This window comes from Hemiscyllium ocellatum, chromosome 1, assembly GCF_020745735.1.
Source record: "Hemiscyllium ocellatum isolate sHemOce1 chromosome 1, sHemOce1.pat.X.cur, whole genome shotgun sequence".
Classification (NCBI taxonomy): Eukaryota; Metazoa; Chordata; class Chondrichthyes; order Orectolobiformes; family Hemiscylliidae; genus Hemiscyllium; species Hemiscyllium ocellatum.
This window is the reverse complement of record NC_083401.1, coordinates 81,442,989-81,459,464: the sequence shown is the minus strand read 5'-3', so window position 1 is coordinate 81,459,464 and position 16,476 is coordinate 81,442,989. Positions and strand designations below refer to the sequence as shown.

The 16,476-nt window shown below is 40.1% G+C and overlaps 1 protein-coding gene across 1 annotated transcript in view; it reads right to left on the bottom strand.

Moving 5' to 3' along the window:
• The window catches only part of LOC132815039 (zinc finger SWIM domain-containing protein 6), a 195,608-nt gene that overhangs the window by 58,218 nt on the left and 120,914 nt on the right, over positions 1 to 16,476 (bottom strand). The window contains exons 3-4 of the mRNA XM_060823703.1: positions 16,187 to 16,335; positions 9,811 to 9,961 (exon numbers count right to left, since the gene is read on the bottom strand). Coding sequence (XP_060679686.1) covers positions 9,811 to 9,961; positions 16,187 to 16,335 — 300 coding nt within the window. The remainder of the gene's footprint in view (positions 1 to 9,810; positions 9,962 to 16,186; positions 16,336 to 16,476) is intronic.

Below are 16,476 nucleotides of genomic sequence, written 5' to 3'. Positions count from 1 at the left end.
GACAACATTACTCATTTGAGACTGGGAGATTCGGGCCTCCAGGTCAAAACTGCTATTAAAGGGCTTTGTACAAGAAATGTCGCTAATTAATAATTTGTCGTAAAAGGAGTCTCTAAGAAAGAGTGACTACAACACAATAGAATTTCGCAATTTTGAAAGCGTTGTAGTTCAATCAGACCAGGGGTTAAGCAGGCAAGACTTTAGTTGATGGAATACAAAGTGCAGAAAAATCTGAGATTATTCACTTTGACAGTAAGAATACAGGAACTGAGTATTATTTAAATGGAGAAAGACTGCAGAAATCTGCAGCAGAGGGATTTGAGATACCTCATACATAAACAACAAAAAGCGAGCACACAAGTTCAGCAAGTAATAGGGAGGGTAAATAGAATGTTGATGACGAATTTAAAAAAGGGGATAGAGTATAAAAGTAAGCTGGTTTTGCTAGGATTACACAAGACACTAGCAAGGCCACAGCTGAAACACTGAACAGGTTTAAGCCCCTTAGCCAAGGCAAGATATATTAGCATTGGAGACAAGGCAGAAGGTCCATGCAAGGTATGGAGGGACTATTTTAGGTTAGGAGGTTGAGTAGGCTGGGCTTGCATTCAATTGAGTTCGGAAGAATGAGGCGCAACCTATTGAAACATACACATTTTTTAAGGGACCTGACAGGGTGGAGCCGTAATGCTCTTTCTCCTTGCAGCAGATTCTAGGACAAAAGGGCATAATCTCAGAAAAAGGGGTTTCCCATTTAAGATATATAACAGGAGGATTCTCCAATCCCCCCACCCCACCTTAGAGATAGCGCATCTGCAGAATTCTTTGCCTCGGAGTATTGTAGAGACTAGATCATCAAGTATACTCAAGCCTGAGAAGACCGGTTTTTAAATCAGTAAGAGAATCAAGAGTTATGGGTAAAAGGGAAGAAAGTGGGATTGAGGATTAGGGTATTAGCCATAATCTAACAGAATGTGGAGCAGACTTGATGGGCTGAATGACCTACTTCAGATCCCAAATCTTATGATCTTATAGTATCTTAAATCTAAACAAAGCAAGCTACAAGTGCATGAGGGCCAAAATGCCTGTGTTCAGTTGGGAAACTCTTATCAAGAGATTGAGGGGGGCTGGCATTGAAATAGCATATTTCATAATAAATTTGTATTCTTTTAAGAACAAAAGCAAAGAAGAAAGATTATCAAACCATGGTTAACATACAAAAGTTAAAAGATTATATTGCAAAGGAAAAAAGCTTACAATAAATAAATAAACAAGAAATGCTAGACAAACTCAGGTTGACATCATCTGTAGAAAAAAACTTCTTTAGAAATCATTCTGAACCATAAACATTAACTCACTCTCTCCACAGATGCTACAAGACCACTGAGATTTTATTTCAGATTTACAACATCAGCAGTACTTTGCTTTTAGAAGAGGCTTTAAGAAACGGCCAAAAATTAAATGAGTAAGCCTGAGGATTGACAGCACTCGAGAATTCAGCTAAAGAGAACCAAAAAATTGAAAGACAAAATAGGATATGAAAATAGGCATTCTACAGACATGTGTGAAGGAAAAAGATGAGCAAAGCCAAATGTACCATACCTTCAAGCAGAAAAAGAGAGATTTATCTGGAGAATAAGGAAATGACAAAGGTATTAAATACTTTATATGCCTCACGATACAAGCAAATCTCTCAGGAATACAGTACAAGAGTACCAAGGGACCAACGAGGAACTGAAATAAATTAGTTTTGTAAAATAAGTAACACTGGCAAAATTAATGGGACTGAAAGTAGATAAATTCTGGATCTGATTATCTACATCCAAGATAACCACTAATGTACCTTGTATCTCTATAGTCAGTCAGTCAATACTGAATGACTATAGAGATACTAGGTACATTAGTGGTCATCTTCCAAAGTTGTCTAGATTTTAGAATGGCTCCTGCAAATGTCACTCCACTGTTTCAGAAAGGGGGGAAAAGAGAGAAAAGACAGCCCACTTAGTAATGACATCACGAGTAAAGAAAATGCTCAAATCGCTTATAAAAGATGCATAACTGGAAACTTAGAAAATATTTCTAGGATTGAGCACAGTCATTGATTTATGAAAGGTAGGTCATGTTTGACAAGTTTAAGAGTTTTTGAGGAATTGGTCATGGGGAACACAAAAAATATGACCTATTTGGATTTTCAACAGACGTTTGATTAGGTCCCCATCAGGATGTTGGGGAGCAAACTTTAAAGGATATGGGAATTGTGGCAATATGGAGCGAGTACTGGATGGTAGACAGAACAGTAGGATTCAATAGGTTATTCTTAAATTAGCAGAGATTAAATAGTGGAGTACCAGAAGAGTCAGTGCTTTCGTTCTTATATTCAAAACCTAGAACAATAATAATTTAGAGGTGGTTCGAATGCAATACTTGCAAGTTTGTGGATGACAAAACCAGGTGGGAGTGAGAATTGTGAAAAGGATTCAAAGCAGCTGCAAGGGAATTTAGACAGACTAAGTGTATAGGCAAGACTATAGAACCCCTACAGTGTAAAAGCAAGCCACAGGCCCATCCATACCTACCCTTCGAAAGCATCCCACCCAGCCTAACCTCCCCCTCCATATTCCCATAACCAGCTTCCAGGCCGCGCTCGATGCTGCAAGGGAGGAATATCCTATCAGTGACTAAGTGGAAACTTGAAAAAGAAAAACACTTTGCAAGATGGAGATCTGCTTAAGACAGACCGGCTTTAAGTGATATTGGCACTCGAACACGCAATCACCTGAATTTCCTTCAGCATATCCATGACTCTAAGTCAGTACCAAATGACTGACATTGAATAAGTTTTCAAGAACTTTAAAAGACCAATTCAGTGATGAAAACAGATGTAACTGACCAAGCAGCAATCACTCAACTCTATCTTTAACAGTGAGGTGGCAGCATGGGATTGGGGAGGTGGGGAGGGAACAGAATGATTTCAGTTGGCTTGGGAAACAGGACTCCAATCTTCAAGGTGGCTGACCAGAATTTTTCAATCAGCCCCCAGGTCCCCACATCTCAGTACCCCTCGCAGGCTCCAAGACCCTCCCGACCAGAAGGAGCAACAACCACCACATATCGCCAATAACATCCCCACCCCTCTCCCACACACCCAACCACAGGTGAGGACTGGGATGCAAAGGTCTCAAGGCCTTCTTTGCTCCAAAGTTTGAGAAATGTTTTCATTTTAGGCTGCTCTCCTTCTCTCACACTTGCAATACCTTGTTGCTTCTTTTGAGCTGGAAGATGTCCTAATTGGTTTCCCCACCCCACAACGTTTTTTGAGAGCCTGCTCATCATCCTTAATTGGACAGCACGCCAAAGCTCTGGGCACTAATTGACCAACTTGGAAAAAGACAGGCAAGTGACTGATCCCCGCACACAAGCTTCAGAAGGGCTCATGTGGTGCAGCTGCAGTGTCCGTACCTCTGAGCCAGAAAGCCTGGGGTCAAGTCCCACCTGATCCAGAGGTGAAAAATGACATCTCTGGACAGGATGATCAGAAAATATATGCAAGCTTCTGAATCCCATTTGTCTCTAATGGAGAAGTTCAAACGTCCCTGGAAAAGTATTGACCATTGTCTCAGCTGGAATTTTGTAACTCCTGTAAAAGGTTTGTCTATTATTTAGACATATGACATCTCAACTCCGGTAAAAATCACGCCCACTAATGATCCTTACCTTAAGTGCATATTCTCCTTCAGCCATTTAAAAAGGCATACCAAGGTTGAACAATGCCTAAAGAATGAATTCTTGAAATGACTTTATTAAAGACAAAGATGATGAGCCATCTCACTCCATTCCAATGGTAGTTTGGCTTTGTGTATAAGCACATGTGCTCAGTGTACCTCTTCACATCAATGGATGTATTGCTTGACCAAAACATTGTACCTTCTGACCAAGGTCAAACACTGGTCAAGTCCTTTACTTGCAGATCAATGTTGCTAGCTCAATTTTTAATAAAAAAGATTACCTCTGTTCAAAACCAGAAAGGGACAGTAGTCTCCCAGTAGAAAGGAAATGAGGTACAATATACGCAGGAGACAGGTCAATCACATAGTGGGGAAACCTGCTGTCAGCTGCACGTATGGGTGGTCTATAAGAGCCTCTGGAACAAACCTGAAGTTCTCTCCATCTCAGCCACAACTTTCCTGTCCAAATCTGTTCAAACAGAAAAGGGACAGTGGCCTCCCAGTAGAAAGGAGATGAGATTTTTAAATGTTCATCAAGGTAGGCTAAAGATTTGATAGTTCTGGACAATTAAAAAATCTCTTAGCTTCACCATTATCATCCTAATAATCTCTTGAGTGTTATTTTAACAGTGGCACACTTAGGTCAGAAGATGAAGTGAGCGCCATTGATCTCGTTTCTTCACTGGCTGTCACATGATTCCAATTAAAATTTCAAATGCCAGCAATTTACACGGGAGGCAAATCAATCACACAGTGGGGAAACCTGCTGTTACTATGGGTGGTCTATAAAGTGGCTCTGGAACAAACAGGGAGTCTCTCCATCTCAGCCACAACTTTCCTGCCCAACTCCAATGTTATTAACATACTATTTCATCTGAATAACCTAAGCAAATGTAATGTGTAACGTGCTATTTGCTGAGACTGGCTTACTCAGAGCTAGATGTACCAGTATGCCTCATAGTTGGCACACTTACAGGAGTTAAACACACTACCTTCATTGTGAAAACAAATAAGACTGTTTTTGCTTTAACATTTTAATCGATATTCATATATATGCCACTCTGTGGGACATGGTTCAACTTGCAAGCTCAGCTGGCTCCTCCTATGAATAATTGTCCAGGATCACTCACCATGGGGTTAATGTTGAAGGGGAGTTCAAAGCCCTGCAAGGAGTCTGCCAGCCTACACCCTGGGATGAATCAATGTATACAAACAATACGGTCACTGTTTTTAAGCTATTTTTCTTGACTATCCTAAACACACTCAGATCAGGCCCTTCCCAGCTCGCTCCTCCATGCCCTCTACCTTAGCCTGTCATGCCTTCAATGTTTCTTTCATACCTCTTCTGGTCACACTCACACCCAAGATCCTCCCACACCCCCTAATGACTCCCCCTCTCTGTTCCTGAGCCTCCACATGAACTGCAGGATCTTGTGGCACAGTAATAATCCATTAGACTAAGACAGAGGGGAAGTAAGCCATTTAGACCATCAAGTCTGTTCGTCAATGCGACAATCATTGCTAATGCGATAATCCTCAACTTCTTTTTCTTGTTTTATTCCAATAACCCATGGTGGGAAGTGGGGATGCTCACTGATGATTGTTGCTGAACACTGTGCAATCAGGACTCCTCTTAAAAGAATATGTGGATAGTCCAACTGGAGAAGGGGTCATACTGAACCTTGTACTGGCTACTGAGCCTTGCCAGGTGATTCCTTCCAGTGGGAAAGCATTTTGGAAACAGTGATCACAACTCCTTAAGTTTTAGGATAGCTATGTAAATGATAAATCAGGACCTTGTGGCAAGGTCCCAAATAGAGGGCGGGCAAATTATGTCAATATTAGGCAGGAGCTGTTACATATGGTTTAGGAACATAACATTTGACAGGGCTTATGACGAATGTAAAGAAAGCAGGAAGGAACTCAAGTAGGGAATTAGGAGAGCAAGAAGGGGCCATGGCAAGGAGGGTTAAGAAGAAACCCAAGGCATTCTATACATATATTATAAACAAGAGGATAACTAGGGAGAAGATAGGACCACTCAAGGATAAATGAGTACTTTACGACAGTAATCACCGAGAAGGATATGGAGAATACGGAGATTTGTGTAGAGCATGCTCATGTGCTACTGCATTTTGAGATCAAGAGTGATGTTGGATCTTTTGAAATGTATTAAAGGTGGATAAAGTCCCAAGGGCCATTGGGATCTATTCCAACTTATTGAAAGAGGCAAGAGAAGAGATTGCTGGGGCCTTAACCAAGATCTTTATATCCTCACTAGCCTCTGGAGAGGTCCCAGAGCACTGGCAAGTAGCTAATGTTGTTCCTCTGTTCAAGAAGGAAATTAGACATAATCCAGGAAATTATATATCAGTGAGTCTCACACCAATGGTTGGGAAGTTACGGAGATATTTTTTAAGAAATAGGATTTACACAGATTTGGAAAAATATGGCTTAATTAGGGACAGTCAGCACAGCTTTGTGCAGGCAGGTCACGTCTTAGTAACCTGACTGAAGTTTTCAAGAAGGTGACAAAAGTGATCAATGAGGGTAGAGCAGTGGATGTTACCTACATGGATTTTAGTAAGGCTTCTGGCAAGATCCCTCATGACAGGCTCATCCAGAAGATGAAGATGCACGGGATCCACAGTGACTTGGCAACGTGCATTCAGAATTGGCTTGCCCATACTAGCCTGTTTTTCAGGCTAGTGATCAGTGACGAGTGGTGTTCCACAAGGCTCCGTACTGAGATCTCTGCTGTTTGTTATGTACATAAATGACTTGGTTGAAAGTGTAGATGGATGGGTTAGTAAGTTTGTAGACAACATAACAATCCATGGATTGTGTAGGAGGTTGTCCAAGGATACAGCAGGATGTGGATCAGTTATAGGTGTTCAAATGGCAGATGGGATTTAATCCAGGTAAGTGTCAGGTATTGCACTTTGGGAGATTAAATGTTAAGGAAAAGTATACAATTAATGGCAGCACCCTGAACAGCATTAATGTAGCAGGATCTTGGGACTCAAGTCAGTAGCTCTCTCAAAGTGGCCACACCAGTAGATAGGGTAGCAAAGAGGGCATATGCCGTGCTAGCCTCTTCTAGTCAGGGAATGGAGTACAACAATCGGGATGTCTGCAGCTTTAAAAGTCTTTGGTTAGGCCACACAGAGTATTATGTTCAATTCTGGTCACCGCATTACAGAAAGGATGTGGAAGTCTTGCAGAGTGTGCGGAAGAGATTTAACAGAATGCTGCCTGGATTAGAGGATATGAGCTATAGCAGAAGCTAGAAAAACCTCAGATTTTCATCTCTGGAGCAGTGGAGGCTGAAGGGAGACTTGATAGAGGTCTCGAGGTGGTGGAATGGGGTGTTCAAAGGAGGTGTGGGGACAAGGTTTTTTTTTCAAAATAGGGTGGTAGAGTGTGGAACATACTGCCAGGGAAGGTGGTGGAGGCAGAAATGACAGGGTTAAAGATATTTAGATAAGCAATGCAATACCTTGAAAATATTCAGGCTTGGGCTGACAAGTAACTTACACCCCCAACAAATGCTAGTCCATGACCATCACCAACACCAACAAGAGATAGTCTAACCATTGCCCCTTTACATTCAATGATGTGACCATCATTGAATCTCCCACTATCAACACTCTGGTCATTACCATCACCCAGAAACTCAACTGGAAATCAACATAAACCGTGGCTACAACTGCCAGGCAAAATGCTAGGGATGGTGTGGAGAGTAACTCACTTTCTGGATCCACAAACCCAGTCACCATCTACAAGCTCTAAGTTGGGAATGTGATGGAATTCTCCCAACTTGCCTGGATGGTGCAGCTCCAACAGCACTCGAGCAGCTTCACACCATCTAGAATAAAGCAGTCCACATTTTGGCACCATATCCGCATATAGCAACACCCTCCACCACCAGAGCTCATTAGCAGCAGTATCATCTGCAAGATGGACTGCAGAAATTCAAAGTTCCTCAGGAAGCACCTTCCAAACCTCAAACAACTCCCATCTAGAAAGACAAGGTCAGCAGATCCATGGGAACACCATTAATAAAACATTCTCCTCTAAACCATTCACTGTTCTGACGTGGAAATACATCGGTGGCACAAAAATCCTTGAACTCCTTTCCCCAACCACATACTACAGCACATAGACTCAGCAGTTCAAGGTGGCAGCTGACCACCTTCTCAAGGGCTTCTAGGGACAAACAGCAAATGCTGGCCAGTCTGCAATGCCAGTGTGTAGTGAAAAAAAAATTAATACACATAACACTTCACTTTAAACAATGAAAACTAGCTTCAAATTCTACTTCAAAAGCAATAATAAATTGTGAAACATAATAGAGATCCACAGAGAAAGTCTATCAAAGATGTAAAAACAGGAAGGAAATGCAAGCCATCACAATAAATTTTTAAATCTTCTAAAGGAGGTGATGTCTGAACTGTACATAACCTCGGATAAATTAGGGATTAACCAAGGAGTTAACTGCTATTGCCACAGCCACTTCTATTTATAAAGTTTTAATGGAAATAATACTTCAGTCAATGGCAAGCGTTTTAATCTCTTTTACTTTATTCAAGCTCATCATTTTTCTAATCAGCTGGTAAAGAATAAAATGTAAACTTCAGTTCAAGCTAGCAAATGTTTCTTTCCTCCATCCACTAAATAGGTAGGAATTTAAGAACAGGAAATAGGTATTGAGCCTATTCCACCATTCAGTTGGCTTATCACTGATTTGTACCCTGCTCTTTTTAGTTACCTTTAATTCACTTTTCTCAATATACTTACTGATTTAAAAGCTACTGATTATAGCCTTAGATTTTAAATTAACTGATAACCACTACATTTTGTGAAAGATTGTCAGAGATTCCCAATACCCTTTTTGCCAAAACATGCGTCACTTGAAGTCATGCTGAGATGACCTAGATCTAAACTTTATGATCAAGCCCTTTCTTTCCTGATTTCTCCAACAGATATAGCCAGTTGAATGCCTTAATCATTTTAAATAAGGCAGATAAGACAGGAAGCGGATACTGATTAGGAATGATTAGCCATGATCATATTGAATGGCGGGGCAGGCTCGAAGGGCTGAATGGCCTACTCTTGCACCTATTGTCTAAATCAAGTTTTTGTAACCTGTCACCATATGCTAACCCCTTAGATCCACATCCACTGTGCTCCTCTATACACTCCTGGTCTTCACTTTAAATTGAGATTAACCAACACCACTTTTTTGTAAATGACACTGTTGCATCAGAACACTGATTAAAAGGTGTCTGCAAACAGAAAGGCATCCTCAATTAAATTATCAACATAATTGAGTCCCTAAGATGATCACAAGGTCTTGACAATCTTTGAGAGGAGAGGCCAACACTTGAAAAAATTGCTCTTCTGAAAAACTTGTTTTTACTTAAAATTTAAAGCATTTACACATTATCTTAATCTCGTCGTTCAAGGCTGTTTATCTCTGTATAAAGTAATATTTGTAATTTGCAATGCAACAATAGATTTCTTTCTCATTCTTAATCTACAATACAACTCAGGCCACAACCAGAGTTCAGACATTCATAGCAAGCAGCACCACGCAATACTTTCTGATATGCTAATTTATTAACAAAACAGAGAAAAGAGTGTTTTTAAGTTAACCATGTTTAACCAAACCTGGTTATCACTGCAAGATTTCAGCTGGAAATATTTGTAACCAACCAGTCAGGTGTATTTTTCAAGGAACAGCATGTGTGTAGTAATAAGCATTCTGGAGTTTCATTGCTTCACTTGGCAGACTATACTCAGAATTTACAGCCCACTTAATAGACAATAGACAGCAAAGACACCACAAGGTTATGATCTTAACCTAACAAAAGTCAGTGTTAATTGAACGCTTACTACTATCTAATTTCTTCAGAGATAGGACAACAATTTGCACTTTGATCACCAGACCTAAATTTTAACTATTAGGGTATCTATTATATGTTTCTAAATATGGCAGAAGCAAAAAATGATAAGAACGCCTTCACTGCTTAATCCTTTTGAAAATCTATGAAACATTTTTCCTTCGACAGAACTTATTTACCTAGTTCATCCCAGAGTTGTCTATACTTGTCAGTCATGGCTGTTCCTTGTTGCCTCCACAAAGACAGACGGGGATCAGCCATAAATTGTTCTGTTATTAATGTTAACATTCGAGCACCATTTGAATCCCTCATTTTTAACATCTCCCGCACCTGCCAAAACAAGACAATTTATTAAAGCACAAGGTGCAGACATCATGAACCATTTATTAATTCTCTTCCAAGGTATGCATTTGTTGAACATGAATTTGCAGGGACAATTTCCTGCATGGGCCATCAGGTCTGGTGAACAGTTTCAACCACGGAAGCCAAAAATACCTGTCAATTTAATTGCTCAATTGTTTCAGTGGCCACAATTATTTAAAGTGAGTGCCAAAATAAAATGATCTTTCACCAGTTATTTCCTCAATAGTAATTAATCACTCATCTAACATTGGTACCTACAGAAGAACCTTGATTATCCAAATGACACGGGTGGGAAATATTTTGTTCAGATAATCGAATGCTGGATAACACAGTTCAGCCAATCTTCGAGACCTTGGTGAGGAGGTTCAGATAATCGAGGTTCCTCTGTATATTAGTTTCACCATGACACTGGCACTACTGGTGCACTGATATCCAAAATGTCAGATGTGGACAAGCCCACCATGCTGGAGTGGATGATCACCAATCTTGGTCCAAAGAGACTGCTAAAGAAGTTACCCTGGGTGTGGGTGCTTTCAAGTCTGAATATCTTTTCATCAATTTCATGCTGCAGATCATCAAAATCATTAGACACAAATAAATAGTCCTCCATAAGTACACGAGCATTAAAAATATTTGGATCGGACAAAAAGATGCAGGAGTATACATGGCTGCTTAATTCATCAGGAAAGATATGGTTATTTACAAGAACATTTGAAATGCTTTGCAAATGAGTACCTGTTCAAAGGGTTTGTGCACTGAAATAGAATGATTAAGAGGTGCTGTCAGTCAACTATCTACCTCCCCATTCCCAAAAGCCACACCCAACCACTGGTCACTGACCCCAGCTGAAATGGAATGCTGAAATGTGTTGAGTGTGAAATGAGAAATTATGATTCAAATAAACTTTAAATGAATTATGATTCTGAAAAAGGGCTGAAGGGGACAATTGTAAGTATATTATACACTACATTTCTAGGTCCAGATGACTGTGGATGCCCACCAGAAAATTTGAGAATGGTCAATGTTGTACAAGTTTTTTTTTAAAAAACAAAAGACTGACTTAATCTAAGGATTTGCACAACAGCTAACCTACTTCTCTTTTGAGTCTTGTTTTAGGATGTAACCACCATATGTTTAAAAAGAAAATTGACACAATGAGCAAGGATTTTACAGGATAATTGTGCTCAGAATTCTTGAAAGATAGCAGAGGTGATATATTTTGTAAAAGATGGTGGATGCAGTGAACTTTAGCAAAGACTTAGACAAGGTAGCATTTGGAAGATTATGAGAGATTAAAGTGAAATAGAATTAGGCAAGGAGAGAAAAGCAGATTAAACTTGGTCAAGATAGAAAGGAGTTAAAGACAATTTTTAAGAGCAGTCATGAGTGGATAGTGGTCTCTTGTAAGAGTTGTTTTCTGTTCACTGCACCCAAAGGATTTAGATGCAGTTCCAGAGGGAATGGTGTCAAACATGCACAAAACACTACAACTGAAAGAACTTGAATAGGGATACTTTCAAGACAAGAGCTTAATGAAGGCAGTCAGCTGGTGTGAAGCATTTTGGTGTAAAAAGACAGTTAATTAATGAAAGTAAGCTAGATGCTGTAAGACAGCAGTATAATGTGGAGGGTGCATCAAGTACTGAAGAGAGTATCCCAACTAGATCAAGGCATAGAATAAGAAATGTAACTTTTATCTCAAGATACAGAATATAAAAGCTAAGCCATGAATAATGAGCTCACGTTAAATATTAACAAAACTTGCACTTAGAATGCTGGGTGCAATATCAGCCTAAAATGATTATAACAAAGGTATGAAGGCTTTAGCAAGGGTCAGTACAGATTCATTAAGATGCCGTAGTGGGAAAGACAGAGACTAGAGTATTTTTGTTTTAAATTACAACAGATTATAGAATGACCAACACAATTTGATTATTTTCCTTTCAGGTTATATGACAACAGTGGTGGGCCAGTATTCATTACTCATCCCTAACAGCCCTTGAGAAGGGCATTATACATTCAGTTTCATCCATTCATAATTTTACAAAGGCAGCTCCTCGCAGTTGAGTGGTCCAAAAGGAGAGGTAGGAGATGCAAGCTTAAAAACTAAGATGCCACAGGCATCAAGTTCCTTTCCGAGGTTTCATAACATATCTGAACAGGTTGATTAAAAATATCTAAAAGGAAGATATTTTGAACAGAGGAATGCTGCCTGTCATGAAGGGAGGTGACTTGGTGCAAAAACAAGTTGCCGGAAAAGGCAGAGCAGGAGACATTGTCCAAATGGACTTCAGCTAGGCATTCAATAAGGTTCTGCATGGTTAGTACAATTAGATCGCATGGGAGAGCAAGCAATTGGTTACAAAACTGGTTTGATGGGAGAAGACAGAGGGTGGCAGTAGAGGATTGTTTTTTTGGACTGGAGGTCTGTGACTAGTGTGCCACAAGGATCTGTGTTCGGTCCGCTGCTTTTGCTCATTTAATGTAAGTGATTTGGATGAGAACATAGGAAGTATAGTTAGTAAGTTTGCAGGTGACACCAAGGTTGGTGGCAAAATTGAGGACTGCAGGTGCTGAAGATCAGAGTCAAGATTAGAGTGGTGCTGGAAAAGCACAGCAGGTCAGGCAGCATCCGAGGAGCAGGAAAAGCAATGTTTCGGGCAAAAGTCCTCATTCCTGATGAAGGGCTTTTGCCCAAAATGTTGATTTTTTTTTCCCTGCTTCACAGATGATGCCTGACCTGCTGTGCTTTTCCAGCACCACTCTGCCACCAATTTTGGTCAAGATTAGAATGGTGCTGGAAAAGCACAGCAGGTCAGGCAGCATCTGTGAAGCAGGGGAAAAAAAAAAATCAACATTTTGGGCAAAAGTCCTTCATTAGGAATGAGGACTTTTGCCCGAAACGTCGCTTTTCCTGCTTCACAGATGATGCCTGACCTGCTGTGCTTTTCCAGCACCACTCTAATCTTGACCAAAATTGGTGGCAGAGTGGACATAAAGTTACCAGAGAGTAGAACAGGACCTTGGAAGAAGTGGCAGATGGAGTTAATTTAAACAAATTTGAGGTGTTGTTTTTGGCAAGCCAAATCAGGGCAAAATTCATACAGTTAATGGTAGGGCCCTGGAAAATACAAAGGGGCCCAAGGGTGCAGGGGCATTGTTCCCTGAAAGTGAAGTCACAGGCAGACAGGGTGCTGAAGATCATTTGGCTTGCTTACCTTGATTGGTCAGTGCATTGAATATAAGAGTTAGGATGTCATGTTGCAGCTGTACAGAATGTTGGTTAGGCCACTTTTAGAATACTGTGTTCAATTCAGGTCTTCTTGCTATAGGAAAGATGTTGTGAAACTTGAAATGGTTCAGAAAACATTTACAAGGATGTTACCAGAGTTGAAGGGTTTGAACTATGGGGAGAGGCTGAATAGGCTGGGGCTATTTTCTCTGGAGCATCTAAAGTTGAGGGATGACCTGACAAAGGTTTATTAAATCATGAGGGACATGGATAGGGTGAATAGTCAAGGTCTTTTCCCCAGGGTCAGGGAGTCCAAAACTTCGACTTAAAGTGAGAGGGGAAAGATTTAAAACGGCCCTAAGAGGCAACCTTTTCACAGAGGGTGGTGCATATAAGGAGTGAGTTGCCAGAGGAATTGGAGGAGATTGGCACAATTACAACATTTAAAAGGGTATCTGGATGGGTATAAGAATAGGAAGCATTTATGGGCCAAATGGGACAAGATTTATTTAGGATATCTGATTAGCATGGATGAGTTGGACCGAAGGGTCTGTTTGCAGTACTGTACATCTCTATGATTCTATGAGAAACTCAACAGGTCTGTGATGTGAGAGTGAGAGCGAGAGCGAGAGTTGAATTAGCACTTGAAACGTTAACTCTGCTTTCTCTCCATAGCTGCTGCCAGACCTGCTGAATTTCTCTAGCATTTTCAAGTTCTGTGTTTTAATATTGAGATGTTTTTGGTGATGAAGCTGCAATTTTCCTAGAGGCACCCAGGACCTCTGCAGTGTTCATGACTCGCCTGCTTACAAGAAGTGAGTGCACAGCAAGAAGAACCAGCAGCTCCAGATTGACACGTTTGGAAATAACCAGAAAATAAGAACAAGCCAAATAGACAGTGGCCTTTGTCACTGCAGCAGACTCAGAGTATGCTGCGGATAGTGATTCCAGTCTCTTTCAGGTTCTCCATGTAGCCCTCCCTCTTGAATCTCTGCCAGACTCCCACAACAGCCCCAGTGACAGCCTCTACGTCAATTCCTGCTTCCACAGCCAATCTGCGATATCTATTTGGACAGTGAACATGAAAGCAACCTACTAATTGTCTACTACCGGGTCAGGGCCAGGAAACTGTCACAATAACAGTCCCCTAATACTCAAACATTCAGGCAAGAATTAAAGGACGCCATTTTTGGGTATCCTTGGGCACTGGCGGGTATAACAAATTAGGTCAACATTTCAGCTTCTGAATAGGTGGGTGAAGGAAACAGATCGCAACGATAAGGCAGCAGGATGGTTAAATGTGATTGGAACTTTTTCTTCACATAAAAAGTAAATCCTGGCATGTATTGTTTCAGACAAATAGTCATTTCTCTGCTGTATATTTCTACATATACTTCAGATGAGCGTCAACATTCCCACAGCTAATTAGCCAATCAACATTCATCATTTGACTGAAGAGGACAGCTGCTGCACGTACCCTTAGGGCTTCAACAAGAGGGGAAAATGTAAAGTACACCATATGATTGCAAACTGATTTGAGCATGAAGCATATTACTTATGAAACAAATAATAAATAAATGACAGCTTTTCTTCCTTGTAACTGTCACCATGGGTCTATTTTAAAACCCAGAAGGAGGTCTAGTAACCAATGTGAAGTCAGGATTCTGCTAACAGAAAGGTAAAAAGAGAGATTATCTTGCCTTTTCCTGTTCTACGGTAGGACCAGCTTTTCTTTCACTTGACACTTCACCATTGTCAGCACAGCTGAGACAAAAACTCAGCATATGGGTGGGCCCAGGGGAAAAATTACATTGCTAATTCAAACTCCACCATTCCAATGTGCTAGAGTTCACAATTTCTAATGCCTTCGATCTGTGAAAGATTTTGCAATTGTCCATTTTAGCCAAACATTACAGCTGTGGAGAAGACCATGGTACGTGGAGACAAATGTGGCAGACATCAACATTTATTTTGAATTTTAACTTAAATCATTAATCTAATTGCTTAAACTTCCCATTAGATATTTCTCCTCCAAAAGAGAGATTCATTGAGGCCCATTTCCAAGACAACAGTCAAAATGCAAGGGAGAATTCAATAACCCTAATTTCTGGTGGACAGTTATGCTCATTTATAGCTGTAGATGCATGAAAATAAGTTGACAACTACCTCATTTCTTAATTCTGATCTGCATTCCATTTGAACACGACTCCCTGCTTGGATGGCAGGATTAGTATATTTATTCTGCAGTCTTTGACGACATGCAAACAAAATGTAGGATAGGAAGTTATAACGCCATTTATATTTCAGAAACTGACAAGGAGCATAGACTTTGTCATTTGGTGTGATAAATTTTAAATACAATATGCATGGAAACACCTGATTCAGTTTAAGCTGGTTATACTGTCCTGTTCAAATTCCTGCACTACAGTGTAGCTGCTTTAAAAATATGGACTTATTAAACTCTATGAAAAACTATTTGCTTCTATTGCTTGCAGAGAAATTGACACTGATAGAAGATAGCATTTATCACAGACCAAGAGATACAATCCATTAAAACAAATAAAAGGAGTTATTTTATCAAACAGTCTGCAATGACTTTAAGGAGGAGGAGTTGTTTTTTTACGTAGTCTACAGCATTTTATAGATTCACGTGCAAAGGATTTGCCTCTGAGCATTTCAACAAGCCAAATCCGTTCTGTTAAAACTCAATAACTGAGTTCCAAGACACCTTCAAAATAAAACTTACAAAAGACGTTGAGAAACAAGTCAAATGAGAATCACAAATTATCAATGTGTCTTGTACAGTTGATCACATTAATATTTTAGGCTCAGATTATTTTACTCCTTCACCTTATCATGTCGACACTTTGATTAACTTCTTGTGAGCTGTCAGTTTTGGTATTGATCTGGTCATACATACACATCAGCTACAGAGTGAGTGACAAGTTAAAAATCCATACCTTTGCAAACAACAAGTTCAGCTGTTTTCCAGATCCATGGTAACCGCCCTGGGAAAGGAAGAGTTTAACCTGTTCCTGAACCTGTTCCTCATCCAAGTGCCAACAGTTTTCATCATCAATGCTGGCTCCTGCTGTTGGGTCAGGGGCACCTTCATCCAAAGAAGAAAACTTTTAAATCTGTACCAAATTAAATTCAGTTCTAATATTAACAGAGTGAAAGAAATAGATGGCTTTCAGGGGAGTGTGTGGTGGGTAAAAAGGTAATATCAACCTCGTAATTCTAGCATTAA